The sequence below is a fragment of the Parasteatoda tepidariorum genome, chromosome 2 (assembly GCF_982258835.1).
Source record: "Parasteatoda tepidariorum strain Cologne lab strain chromosome 2, Ptep-v5.0, whole genome shotgun sequence".
Classification (NCBI taxonomy): Eukaryota; Metazoa; Arthropoda; class Arachnida; order Araneae; family Theridiidae; genus Parasteatoda; species Parasteatoda tepidariorum.
Window position 1 is genome coordinate 92810252 of NC_141756.1, and position 15625 is coordinate 92825876.

The 15625-nt window shown below is 29.2% G+C and overlaps 1 protein-coding gene across 1 annotated transcript in view; it reads right to left on the bottom strand.

Annotated features, from left to right (window-relative positions):
* Positions 1 to 5313: 5313 nt before the first annotated feature.
* The window catches only part of LOC107449698 (diuretic hormone class 2), a 77647-nt gene continuing 67335 nt past the window's right edge, over positions 5314 to 15625 (bottom strand). Inside the window, exon 4 of the mRNA XM_071177836.2 lies at positions 5314 to 5723. Coding sequence (XP_071033937.1) covers positions 5585 to 5723 — 139 coding nt within the window. The 3' untranslated portion in view covers positions 5314 to 5584. The remainder of the gene's footprint in view (positions 5724 to 15625) is intronic.

Sequence of the window (15625 nt, forward strand, 5' to 3'; positions counted from 1 at the left end):
AATTGTAAAAGAAAATGTAAAGCATTCCTGCTACAGCGCCACCGGGACTCAAACCAAAAACAGTTCAGTATTTTAACCAATATTTATATAATTCTGAATTTTAACTGAGCCATCACGACTCTTTGTGAAAAATTGGTTACAACGTTGTTAGCGTAGTTAAAATTGAACTACCTAATTAATTGCAGAACTTATTTGAAAGTTCTTTTCTGATTCAACGTACTAGCTAAAATATATTGGTATCTCTCTGCATCAAAAAATCGTAAGGGACGTTTTGAATGTTCAGCTTAACGTTACATTTTGTTTTTTTTTCTGCGAAAAAATTATCAGACTTTGAAAATTGAAGTTACTAAGGCTTGTAGGAAAGTGTAGGAAACTTCGAAAATTATTAACTATTAAACGTGGTGGGAAAAATACCATACGGGCAGCAAGAATGCAACTAGTGAGTTGAAATTATGCCTGCTGAATGGGCCATATTTGTTAATGAGATTAACATAGATATTTTCGTTTTTAAAATTCTAATTTGTTTGAAAGTTATTGCAATTTTAAGTGGTTTTTTTTTTTTTTTTATATTTTTTTCCCTTTTTTTAGCTTTACCGTATATTTTACTTTGCTTATAAGTAAATACTTATTATTGTTATTATTATTACTTATTTTTATTAGTTGTACTTATTATTATTATAAGTTCATACTTATAATTACAGTATTAGTTCGAGAATTATTAACTGTTAAACGTGTAGTAAAGAGAAAACCAAAGCTCATTGGTCGACTGTCCGCTGAAATCCAAATAATACAGAGTTGAAATTTGAGATGCTGATAAGGCAAAACCATTTTGCATTTTAGTTTCAAAGAGGTTTTTTCGAAATTCCTATTAGTTCGAAAATTATTTCAAATTTAAGTGCTTTTTCTTGGTTTTTTTTATAGCGTTATTTTCGCTTTAAATATTGATTTTGTATCGAAAATTTACCTTAACCTTTACGAGATCTTTATTTCCTTATTTTATAATTTCACGCTCAAGTAGATGTTAATTAAAATTAGCAAAGAAAGATTACATGTTGCCACTTATAAATCTTAACATTCATTTTTGAAAATAACAAAACTTAATAAGTAGCGATATAAACTGTTTCCTATTTGAATTGCTAAAAGTCTCATATCCGACTAAAATTATTTCTCATTTATTTCTCCATATTTGAATTTCACGATTTGTTTTCCTTAGGTTAATTTTATCGAGTACAGATGATCATTTTTCAAATTTAGGTAATCACGTATTTCATAATGATTAAGACATTAACAAAATTTTCTTACATAAAGCTAAAATAATTCATAATTTTAAGCCAAATGTTTAGTGGAAAATATTGAAATATAAAAAGAAGTAAACAATGATGAAAGAGAATTAATCCATTTCGGGGGTTGCCAGATGAAGTGAACAGGGAGCTGAGCCTTCTAGTTATTTCATTTTTATATTTTATAACCGTCGTTGAACAGCCGACCCAATTTTAGGTTTACTACAACTATTGTTTAACTCCGTAGCCCTGTAATTTTGAACCAATCCAGAAGACGAAGAAACTCCAGGATCCCCCCCCAGAGGTATGATGAAAATACCCCCACAGATATGATTTGTAATGGGACATGGAGAACTTTATGACTCGACAGATTTAACACGCATCACTCACCATTTACTACAAGGGGAGTCTTCGGCAAGCGGGGATCGAACCCACGTCCTCTTGTGCATGGGCTTAGTGCCCTACTAACCAGGGTATCCCGGCTTAGCCTTCAAAAATTTGAAATTTTTCCTCATTTCATAAAATATTTTCGACACTTTTAAAAATTAAATGCATGATAACTCGATATTTTCTTAGAATATTAACTGCCGTAAAATTATGGCAATTTATTCGGAGAAATATCTATATTTCTGTAAAGGACTTTTTTAAATTTTGTTTTTAAATTTTTTCTTTAAAACGGATACATTTGCTATTTTAGTTTTTTTTTGGTTGTTGAAACACTAACTAAATTCAGAAAAGTTTCGGAAGTTCATATTAAGTTAACAGTTCACTCATTTTTTTTTTAAATTTCTATCCTAACTTATTTTATTTTATTTTATAACCGTCGTTGAACAGCCGACCCAATTTCATGGGTTTACGACTACTTACGTTCAACTCCGTAGCCTTGTAATTTTGAATCAATCCAGAAGACAAGGAAACTCCTGGATCAGTACCCCTAGAGGTATTGATTTGTTGTGGGAACATGGAGGACTTTGAGACTCGACAGATTTAGCGTGCATCAGTCACCATTTACTACACGGGGAGTCTTCGGCCGGCGAGGATCGAACCCACGACCTCTTGGATATGGGCCCAGCGCCCTACCGACCAGGCTATCCCGGCCTTATCCTAACTTATTGGAAATTCTCCTGAATCCGAAAATCTGATAATTTCCCCCCCCCCACAAATGGGCATTTATATAATTATTAAACATTTTAATTGTCCGCCTCCATAGGTGATGCAATCGAAAACGATCCCTGATTGTTTAGGACGTCACTTGCTGAATGGTAACATGCCGCCTCCATCCGCTAAGGCTATTTCATTGCTGTTTCAGTTTCTATGTCACTTATACCATATGAATATCCTTCGTATAGTATTCGTAAAATTTTTGTTCATTGAATTTATGGTCTTGAGAGTATGTGCAAAATGGAAGAAAGATTTTTTTTTCAAACTATTTAGTTATCACTAAATTACTGAAGAAATTATTGTAGCTCTTCACAGCGAATCAACACTTCTTTTCGGCTAAAATCAGTGCTGTTCAAGTTCATAAAATTATTATTATTTTACACTTAATTTGAAGTTAAAGTAATATATTTAATTACAGCCTAATGACTTAACCAAAATCAATCACAGATTGGATAGAAATAGTTTACATTTAGATAAAGGGTGGAAGATTTTCTTATTCAGTATTGCATTAAAAAAATCAGTGTTTTCTATCAAATTCATTGAACAATATCTATCCATCATCGTCCCGCAGTGGACTGATTGTAAAGACACAGTTCCCAGCAGATCACCGAAGTCAAGCATCACTGGCTACGGTCAGTGTGTCGGTGGGTGACCCCTTGGTTCAGTCTGCGTAGGGACCGAGGGTGTGCGGTATTGGTCCTCGTTAAACTGTTCTACCGTAAAGTGCTCTACTTCGCGTGCAAGTCGTCGGGCTACCGAAGTGGGGATGCCATCCCCTATGCAGAGGATCAGAATTGTGATGGCATGTCTTCGGATCATCCTCAGGGGTGTTTCCCCGACCGTCGCCAATAGCCCATTGTACAGCTCTGGTGCGACGTAAATTTTCTACAACAACATCTCCCCATCATCATTACAATCTATGTGCTAAATATTTGGGTAATAAAATTTAATTTTGCCTTTTTTTTAACTGGAGTTGAAGGATTTTCTCTTTAAGTAAATATTTACTAATACAGTTTATTTCTTCATTTTTTTTATTATGTATTAAATATTTAAATACACATTAATGCTCATATCTATTCTCAATATAATTCTTTGAGTAAATAGGAATTTTGTTATAGTTAGAAAATTATTTTAACTTTTAATTTTTCTTCCTCTTTCTGCAATATAGTATTAACCATACATGGTTATTTTTAATTTTTCTCTTTATTTCTGCAAACTATTTACTAATGCTTGTAAAGAAAAATTCTAAAATAGTAAAATACATGCATTGTTTTTTTATAATGAAAAAAATTTATTAAAGTAGGTGAAAAAAAATCTCGGGTTAAGCTTTCGGCATCGTCGAAAACGAATAGATACTATCAAGAATTAAGTCCTTTAAAACATATATGCCTATCATCATCATCACCACAGTCTATGTGCTTATACTTAAAATTTCAATTAATGAAATTCGATTTACTCCTGCAATTTCAGTGAATATTAAGGAATTGAAAAAAAAACTTATGGAAAATGAAAAAAATATTTTAATCTACATTTTTTATTATTTATTAAATAATTAAGTATACTGTAAAGTTAAAATCATTTCTTACTAGTTTTATTCTTTGTGTAAATAGGAATTTTGCTATGGGTAAAATTATTTTTACATATATTCATAAAATTTAATTCCTGTTTCTCAAATGAAAACTAAATAAATGTATATGCTTGATTTCAATACTCTTATAACGTATATTAACGCAAATAAAATAAAGTTAATAAAATCTACTAGATTATATTAATTTCTTTCTTTTTTTGTTTAACTTTTTTTTTTAAAAGAATGACTTAAGGTTTTCTGGGATCAAAATTTTTTTAAAAGGTTACTGCTATTCTGGTGATAATTCCCTGCATTAAATTCGAACTGGAATAAGTAAATAAAAAAAAACAATAACTGAAGCTTTTCTACTTTTTTAACATCTAAAACTATTCAATATAAAAAATTTATTCAATGTTTTTTTTTCACTTACTATAAAAATAATTAGAATTTTATACTTTAAAAGTAATATTAACATGGTTAAAAAAATCAAAGAACAAAATTATTTTGTATTTTACTCATCCATAACTAAAACATCTTTATTATTCATTTTTTAATATTCCATCAACTATTAACAATGTTCAATGAGTACCATATAAATTATTATATGCTATTATTATTAGAAAATATTACAAAAGTACGTTATTTTAAGCCACATTTTTATTAAAAAACATTAGGGCACAATTTACTATAATTATCTTTGTTCTCATATTGTTATTTGCCATCTAAAATTTTTAGATTTAATTGCGAAAATTCAAATGAAAGTAAAAACGTAATGGCTTTCACGGCAGAGCAATTGTAAAGGAACAACAAATAGACACAAGTGACGTCAGCTCGTGAATAATCACGTGACTCCCCGTTTCAGATAAAAACGATAGTAAGCTTTTTTTTATTTAAAAATAACTTAATAATTAGCACTCTTAGAAAAGTAATAAAATGTTTTCTGGTGATTTAGAAGGGATTCTGAATGAATTAAAATTTTTAAAAAAATTGACTGTAATTGTCCATTGTTTTAAAAAATGCTACCAACTAAAACCATTAGGCACAATGTACTTTATATGTTGACTATGATTTTATTTTATTAGAAAATATTCCAGAAATTAAATGAAAATAGGTAAATTAATGAGCAGTTATAAATTTTGCTGTAAAAATACCATAAGATATTTTAACATTTTAGATAAATCTGCGCACATTGAGTCAATTGAAGATTTTTCTTTTGAAAAAGAATACTAAATTAAGAATCCTTGCATTCAGTTCGTAGAAAAAATAAAATCCAGTAACTGCACAAAACATATTTAAACAATAAAATCCACCCAGGCAGAATATTTATTGTAACTCTAATCTACAAATTTGTAAAACATTTCTCTTATACTACAATACAGAGTTTCCACATTTATAAATAGAATTTCTTTTTCACTTGATGTATTTCTACATAGTTATATTACATTGATGCACATGACTCTACTTAAATGAATGACTAAAACAGACCAGCGTAATAAAATAGTGCAACTAAACAAAATATAATAAGCTGATTTCTTATTCATAAAAATAGATGGAATGAAGGAAAAGCGAATTATGTTCATTGATTTTCGTCGACGAATCGACGCTTTCGTCCGGGTCCATTAGCAAAACTGGCTGCTGATAAGCCCATCAAGTGCTTAGCAGCCTGGCTTCCAGAAAATCCTCTTGAAAGTCCCAAGTCCAGTCCTCTTTTCTCACTGAAATATAACATTAAGGAAATTATTATGTATGGATATCAAAAGGCTCGTACGTTTTAATTTAGATTAATTTGTTTTGAAATGCATTGAACTCTGCTAAGGCAAGTTTAGTACATTCGGTGACTGTGACTGCATTCCAATGTAATATTTAAATAACTTTTGACATCTATCGATGACTATAAATTTATTTATTCGAGTGCACGCATTGGATTTACTTAAATAGAGTTTTAGAGTAATACTTAAAATTAAAATTGTCTTGACATTCTCATAGAGTCTTTTATTGGACAGGATAGACCACGTGACTTAATCATAATCTTGAATAAACGAAGAATATCCGAGTATGTTCGTCCCCCATCAGCCCAACGTTGTTCTGAAGGAAATCTTTTGTTCTATATTATACGAATTTTTAATTTAATAAAGGTATAATACGTTAGTTAAAAACTCTGAAAGTAAATCTATTTAATATACTGTTTTACACATTTGCTGTAAAATAGTGTCTTTTGGAACGAATGAAGAGATTATGTGCACAGTTTTTTATACAGATAACAGGTATTGTTCTTTTATACAGATAACAGGTATTGTCCTACCACGACTTCTACACTAAATTTTACTGTTATTGATCGGTTATCAAGAATGCTACCTTGTATGAATCAGTTACTTGCACTTTAGCAACTAATAAGTAGTGTATATTATTTAGCGCAGTATGTGTTATGTATATATATGTATATTTGTGTGTGTATTTAATCATGTAAGTTTAGTACTTAAAATGTAAAACTCGCAGTCCCTCTGTCAAATAATTTATAGTAAAATTGTGAAAAAGAATTTAAAAAAATATGTAATCATAAAAACTTTTCAATTAGTATTATTATGGAAAACGTGGTTCTAACGAGAGTTCTAATGAGACAAAAGAAGATTTCTTTCCAATAAGAATTAAGATTTTTTTTCTACTAAGTTTTACAGGCAGAAGGAAAAATACTGTAAACTTTGACTAAATTCACTGACGTGGTTGAAACTATGACATAAGTAATTTCTTGATTGAAAACTTATTACTATCTTTTCACTTGAATTTTCCAATCTAGAACTATCTTAATATATAATAATATCTTAATATAATTATATTTAATTTCATTTAGTATAATAGTAATATCTTACTGTTTTGATTAAGAAATATCTTAATATTTTAATATTTAAGGTTTTCAAAAAAATTTTTAAGTGTGCGAAATGATTGACAGGACAGCAGATAATTTTCAATTTTTGAAAGACATAATAATTCTATAACTAAAGTGTTGCTTGCAAAAGAATTTATATATGAATATTATGTCTCGAGAGTATATATTTGAGTATTTTTACTTTTAGATTTTTTTTCTGCAATGATAGGTCGCACTCACGCTTCATGAGAAAAAATATATTCTGACTTCATGCTTCTAACTAAAAGTGTACTTTTCATTTAGTTATCACAATATTTTCTAAACTTTTTGGGCACACCTCGTGAAAATAATTCTAATAATAAGCTTGTTACAATAAAGAATCAATAAATTTAGATTCTGGAAAATTTTAGGAATGTTATTGGGAAATACCACTTTGTTAATAACAATTTATAAATTTTTGATGTACCTTCATTAAGTTTTAAAAAAAAATTCTATAACTTTTTAATGAATTTTAATTCAGTTTGAAAACTAATTCTATCAATTTTTAATGTATCTTGATACAGTTAAAAAACAACCTCCATCAATTATATATCTTAATTCATTTTAAAAACCATTTCCATTAGTTTTTAATGTATCTTCATACAGTTAAAAAACAATTTCTATCAGTTATATATCTTAATTCATTTTAAAAACTATTTCCATCAGTTATTAATGCATCTTGATACAGTTAAAAAAACAACCTCTATCAGTTATATATCTTAATTCATTTTAAAAACCATTTCCTTTAGTTTTTAATGTATCTTGATACAGTTAAAAAACAACTTCTATCAGTTATATATCTTAATTCATTTTAAAAACCATTTCCATTAGTTTTTAATGTATCTTGATACAGTTAAAAAAGCAACCTCTATCAGTTATATATCTTAATTCATTTTAAAAAACATTTCCATTAGTTTTTAATGCATCTTGATACAGTTAAAAAAACAACTTCTATCAGTTATATATCTTAATTCAGTTTAAAAACTATTTCCATTACACGTAGTAAAACCATCAAACATTTAATATGATACAAAAAGTATTACAGTCAAAGTAAACCAGACTTACTTAAACAAAACCTAATATTTTAACAATAATTTATGTATGTACTTTTTCTATGCGTAAAAGGTTAAAAGGATAAATGTTTAATTCAAACAATGAAAAACAAACATTTAGGTTAAAAACTACATGAACAGGATTTCCATTATAAATAAGACAAAAAATCCCTTTAAAATCCCTGTCTTTATATAAAGCAATAGAAAAATTTCAAAAATAAAAGAAAAACATTTTTTGTTAATAACGAAGTTGAAAATTTAAAAAAAAGTATGGATCAGTAACGATATTTTTAGTTTTTATTAAATTATTATTTTTTTACTTCTGAATATTCCAAAAGAAAAAAAATCGTATTTTAACAGTGCTCTGATGTTTTTTTAATCCTGATTTATTTTTAATCTTAGTATTAATTTGTTTTAGAAAAAAAAATTCGTTTTTCAGTGGATGACTTATATTCAAATTCATAATGCGAAGAGTTTTATCTAAGTAGAGCTTAAAGTAAAAAACACATATTTTTCTGTTTTTGTTTCTCATTTCAATGATATTTTTCTGTTATTAAAGTCATCTGAGAACTAATTTTATTGGTTGTTATAAAAGCAAAGACGAAATTCAAAGTCTTAAATAGTTTTTTTAAGATGATAAAAATATATCATATTTAAAAACCTCTTTGGCTACACACAAAATAATATAATTAATGTAAAATCTTTGGATATTGATTTATATAGAAAAATTGCTGTGGTCCACAATTGCAATTGCCTCCACATCACTTGAGGCATACTTAATGAATGTAGTTTTCAAATTTCAAGAACATTTGAATTATAAAAAACATATTTATTAATTCATCATAAAAATACAATTGATTTAAATTTATACCTAATAAATTACTAGAAAGCATTTGTAAAGCAAAAAAACGTTTCGAAAAAAATGAGAAAGATTTTTTTTTATCTCACTGAGAAATTTATTTTCTCAATGGAACGTACAAATGTCCGTGTTACTGCAACCACTTACTATTTACATTTCCCACCGGTCTAATAAACATTTCGGAAATGTTTCAAATAGTTTCAAAGACCATGGCGAAGAAAGAACCATGCTGTCATCAATTGAGTTAATATAAAGCTATTAAAAAATTGAAGTGCAGACTGAATACACACATAATAAAATATCATTAAATTCCCTACTTCACAAAATTTAGCTCATTATTCAATAACAAATGAATATAGTTATTGCATACAACTTTGAATTACCCCATCTTCTGGAGTTTAAATCTTCGTCCTCCAAGATGCAAATTCTGGTCTCAGGACATGATGATAATGCGATGTTAATAGACGCACAGGGTGAGATAAGGTAATGAAGTTTCGAGCATTTACTATAAAGATTTTCGATTAATCTATCGATATATTTCCCTTATGTGGCACCATAAACTCTGGAATTTCTCCTTCAATTGGCAAATACTATAGTTATTTTTCATGTCGTTAAGTTTTTTTAAGGAATAATTTAGGTGTTGTTGAAAAATTAGTTACGTGTTAAGTATTTAATTAGATTCATTTTGTTAAGTTGACTTACGTAATACTTGTAGCTTAAGTAGTGTTGAAAATTTAGTAAGACGTTAAGTATTTATTTAAAATAATTAACGGAACTTGCCTTTTCTGAGGAATAGTATCTTTATGCTAAACCATACTCAAGATTTAGTTCGAGAGATGCATGAGGAAGAACACGTCATGGAACATTGGAATGAGTTTCCAGTCTTACCTCACGACAGAGATATGTTTTTTTATGTAACCGTTGTTGAACAGCCATCCCAAATTTTTGGGTTTACGGTTATTAATGTTCAACCCCGTAATCTTGTAATTTTGAACTCAATCCAGAAGACAAGGGAACTCCTTGATCAAGTATTGGGAGAAAATAGCCCTCATGGAGGAGTTTTTGATGGAACTAACCCGCATTTGTGTAATATGACGAGATAGACCACGAGCACCTCTTGCGTTTAGCCTGGCGGCAAAGGGCCTCTAGCCCATGATCCGTCTATTACTGAAGATATTTCACTCCATCAGTGTGGTCGGTGCAAGCTGGATGCGGATTCGTATCAACCAGACATTGCTGGGATTCGAACCCGGTCACCTCATTGGAAGACGAGCTCTCTATTCTCTGAGCTATCGCGGCTCCACGACAGAGATAGAAATAATTTTATACTTCTGCTGCGAACTATGCTGAAATGTCCCAAGCTCATGCTTATGGTGGTCTGTGTGATTTAATGGCTCCTGGTCAAATTTTTAATTATTACTAACATTTAATACACAGGGTCGGGATAGCCTGGTCGGTAGGGCACTGGGCCCATGTCCGAGAGTTCGTGGTTTCGAACCCCGCAGGCCGAAGACTCCTCGTGTAGTAAAGTGACTAAGTGTAGTAAAGTTCTCATAACAAATCAATACCTCTGGGGGTACTGGATTGGAGATCGATCGTTCTCTGATTTAGGTCGAAATTACGATTTGTGGATGAAAGAATGGATTTATGAATGGGTCCACCCTATAAACGGGTATGACGTATGATGCGGCAGAAGTCGAATTTTTGGCCATAGATGGCGCCATTAGAAAACAAGAGCAATCGCATGCCCTCTGCCTGAACAGACATACGTCAACAACATTTAATAGACAAAGATCTTTGAAAATATCATGGACATCTCTTGAAAACAGTTAAAATTGAAATCCAAGTACTTCCGTGGGGACAAAACTGCGGGTAAACCGTAAACAGGGAAACAATTGGCTCATGTTATTTAGATGTCAGGATTGGAGAAGATATTGAAGAATTAGAATATTTGAACACAGTTGTGCTGCGTGGTCTGTATGATTTAATAACAGCCGGTCAAATTTGTAATCATTACTAAAATTTTACAAATAAGGAACTTTCGACAATATCTCGGACACCTTTTGAAAACAGTTAAAATTGAAATTAAAGTTCTTCCGTTAGGGGAAGCAGCTAGATTGGGGGAAAAATTGTTTAATGTATTCTTTAAAACTAATCGTGGTGTTAAAATTGGAGGAGGGGTTCGAGAATTAGAATATTTAAATACAATAGTGCTGTGCTTTCGACATGCTTACCGTTAAAGCTCATATTTTGTGTAAGATAGTTTTGAAAGGTGGCTAAGTTATTCGCCAAAGGCGGTTTGAATTTAATTATTTTGCAAAAATCCTTTAATTGTACTTTTTGAATTGGTATTAAAAATATGGCCTTCATGTAATAATAATTAATATAATACGCATGTGAATTTATGATAATTTCACATAAATAAAGTGACAATTTATCTAATGTATCTAGTAATGGAGAAAATAATGTTTTTTCTTCAACTGCAGAAAAGAAAATACTCCTTATATTCATCGAAAAATTTTATTAACTGCACTGATGTACTGTTTAGAACTAATTAAACTGTTAGTATTGAAGAAGGGCTTAAAGAATTAGAATGTTTTAATACAGTTGTGCTGTCCATTCGGCTTATTTACCATTGAACTTTATATTTAGTGAAAGATAACGGGGATACATACTAACAAGTTAAACAAACCATTTATAATGAAATGTATTTCATAAATTAGTTTTTCCAATACTTTTAAAGACTCGAAAACCTGCTACATGCATTTGGAGCGAAAACATTTATGACACATAAATTGTAAATTTTGCAATGCGTAAGTTAATATTATTTAAAATTATGTTTTCTCTATTGGTTTCGCAAGTGAGCAATTTAGAAGTAGGTTTCTAAGAAGTTAAAAATTTCTCAGAAAAATGGTAAAATAACAGTTTATTTAAATTTTTATTTTACGATAGTCAAACGAAGCAGTCAAATAATTATAAAATATATAGACAAATAATCATAAATGAGATGGTATTCGAACTGTTAACTGTGACTGCCTTCCCCTAATGCAGTTAAACAACTAGAATTGTATCGTACAACCTAAGTCCACCTAACGAAGCCAATTAGTTTCTTGTAACTGGGTACATGTTAAAGGATAGAGGGCTAATCTATCAATTTCTTGACTGTAAAACGAGGGTTTGAGTAACACCGTTGACGCTACAATTATTTCCTCCGTACCCTTCAACACATGAATAGTTTCCTGTGTCCTCTCATATTAGAACATGATGCTCTTATTCACGCATAGATAGCACCCCGCAAAATTATTTATTGCAAAAAATCTGGTAAATCCCATCTCTTACAGTAAGTAAAACAAACAGATAAACTAATTAGGCCGCATTTGACAAATCATATCTGAAGCACAACTTAACTCCTACGCCCATTGCTTAACGAAAAGCGTAGCCTATCCTATTAGAACATGATACTCTCATTCACGCATAGGTAGCACACCATAAGGTTATTTTATTGCAAAAAATCTGGTATATCCCATCTCTTACAACAGGTGAAACAATCGGATAAACTAATTAGGCCGCATTTGACAAATCATATCTTAAGCACAACTTAACTCCAACGCCCATTGCTTAACGAAAAGCGTAGCTCTAATATCCAGTTAAATTTTTTCCTTCTGTTTTTCAACCATGCTAGTTGTAAATGGTTAAAAACCCGTATAGTTTCGTATTCATAGTTTTTTAACCATACTAGTCGTAAACGGTTTCAAAGCTGCATCGGTAAAAAATGTTCTACACTGTAAACTTAAGAATTTAATTGGATGAACAGACTTCTGCCGGTTATTATAATGTAGTTTTACAATGAAGAGTCTAACAGTGTGCACATACCGTTTCTCTGTCTATCTAACAGGAAAACATCTATTTTATCATTCAGAGTAAGGTTGGAAGGCAACTTTTTAAGTGCATTACTGGCAGAGGGTTAAAATGAAAATATTTACAAAGTTTTCATTTGTAATATTTTTTTTGTTGCACAAATCTAAAATTTATTACATAAAAATTAAGTTTTATGTATTTATATATTTTTTAAATTTTTTGTAGTTGTGTATTGTTTTTTTTCCAAGCCTTATAAACACACACTAAATTATTATTTATGATTTTATCTTTAGTTCCTCATTCTTTATTTATCTTTAACACGTAAATGAATAGAGAAAAGTTAAATATTTGAAGCGTCAAATTGTTGCTTATGTCAAATAAGGATTGCATTAGGGTAGATTACTTTCGGACCTAAATCAAATATTGATTTATATAAAAAGAAAATGTTACGACACACTCAAATTAAATTTAAATTTTCCTTAGAAGTGACTTTCGAGCATCAATGCTATACAATCATCTAAATTTAAAACGTAAAATTAATTAAACCTTTAATAGTGTTTTAATTGTCAATAATTTACGCTGGTAGAATAAAGCAGAAATTACAAATTATGTTCTCTCCTAAATTTCGCATGCATCCAACAAACAATCAAAAAAGTGTCATTATAAAGTGCCATTTCCCATAACTATGTAATTTAAACAGTAAGAGGCGTAGTCACGTTCCACCGGCTCTTGAGCATAACCAACCAATTAATTATCGGATGGATTAAGAGGAAGCGGTGGCTCAATATGAGGTAAGATTGTGTTCTGCATGCGCAAGGAGCAATCATGGAAAGCTCTATCCGAAACAGAATAGAGTGGCAGTACTTTAGGCGAGGAGTCCCTTAAATGGCACAATTTATCCTGAAAGTGATTGAGATCCACCGTGAGTCCGTTAAAGACGTATTACTTGGTCCAGAGACAGAGGTTGATGATGAGGAATTTTTAGGGAGGATTGATTCAGTAGACTGCGAAATTATGATGCACAATGCCATTAAGACATCTTGGCAAGTAATATATATATATATATATATATATATATATATATATATATATATATATATATATATATATATATATATATATATATATATATATATATATATATATATATATATATATATAAAATATAGTAAGAAATTAACTCCATCACTAAAATATGTGGAAAGAGATGTTTCACAGGCACTCTAAAGGGCTAAGTACCAGAGAAACACGCTTAATTATTTTAATTTTTGACTGTCATGAGTTGGCTTCATTTTGTTGACTATTATTAGTTGGAAAAAAATAAAAATTCATTCCCTGAGATACTAAGAAAACATGAGAAAAAATATATACATTTTTGGAGGCAAAGAAAATTATTGATTAATAAAATATTTTTATAAAACATATTTTTACAAAATTTATTTTTAAAAAATTTAAAAATTTGAAAAAAATTAATAAGCTGGGAAGCAAAATAAGGATAAAATATAAACTCGTCATCAGCTCAAGCGATTATATCCGCAGGTTTCTATTATATTATTTTATTCCTTTTTGTCTCGTATAGGAATTTAAATATTAAGCATAATTATTTCAGATCATCCCGTAAACAATGTTTTAATATGTATAAAACACGTTTTAAATATCTACATTTTTTTATGCTGACATACCATATATAAAGTTGCACCATATATAAAGTACTAATATCTGGATTTATTCTATGAAAAACAGTCTTCATCCCATGTAAATTGCTCAATTTAAATTAAAATTTCGCACACCTATAAATTTTATCATAAATAAACAATTTTAGATCTAAGCACATTATTAAAATTTTCTAAACATCAGTCAAAAATTGTTTTTGTTACTTAAAGTTCATCAAGCTTAAATGAAGTTTATTTTTATACCCTCAATAAAGAATGTCTAGTACTGCCTAAGACGCTTACTACTCAAACTTAATATCTTTAAAAGAAGTTTTTGCTGCGCATAAATTGATAAAATGTTAATGAAACTTATTTAATAATTTATGTGAACTTCATAAAAATATTGTTTTTGGCTTTGTTACTCTCTCTGAATAAAATGTTTCACATTAATTTCAAGTTGCTGTAAGATGTTTACACGAAGAATTTGAAATTGAGAAGATATTTGTTAAAACTGAAAAGAAAATTATTAAAAATTTCTAATTAAAAAGAAATCACGACAAGTGTTTTTTTAAAGACTTAGTTTAACTATGTTTGAAATTCAAACATTGTGAACATAATAATTTCGATAATATATTCATTATATTAAGCATATTGATGCAAATGTTTTAAACATTTTAATAAAAATTGAAATTATTTGTGATTTTAATCTACACTGAACCAATGTAATTTGTTTTTTTTTTTTCAAAATAAAGATGTATGACACTGATCACGACACAGATCACGACGTTGACATAACTTTAAAGAAAAAATATTATTTTCACGAATGGAAATTCCGATCAATGTAAGTGTAAAAGAAATTTTAATTTTCTTAAAAATGTTTAAAACAATAAGATTATTATCACGATGTAATTCATTATCATATTATTGGATGTTTTGAAAGAATTCTATGTTGAAACATTGCATGCATTTTTTTAGATAACTAGTGTATTAAAACATTAACCTATGCGACTGAAAACAGTTATTTTAATTTATGTAATATTTTCTTTATAATCATTCATCTATTTTTAAAGTAAAATAAAAGTTGCTTAAAAATACTCTTTGTTTAAATATTAATTTCCGCATGTTTTATACGTTTACTTTAGGTACAATAAAGGTTCTTAACTTTTCCTCGTAATTTTAGAGTTATCTTCGTTTGATATATTGTTTGCTTACAATACATTATGAAGCCACGTTATCTTTAAGTTTTTTATAGCATAATAAAAATGACGTAACTTTAAATTTAAAAAAACAAAAC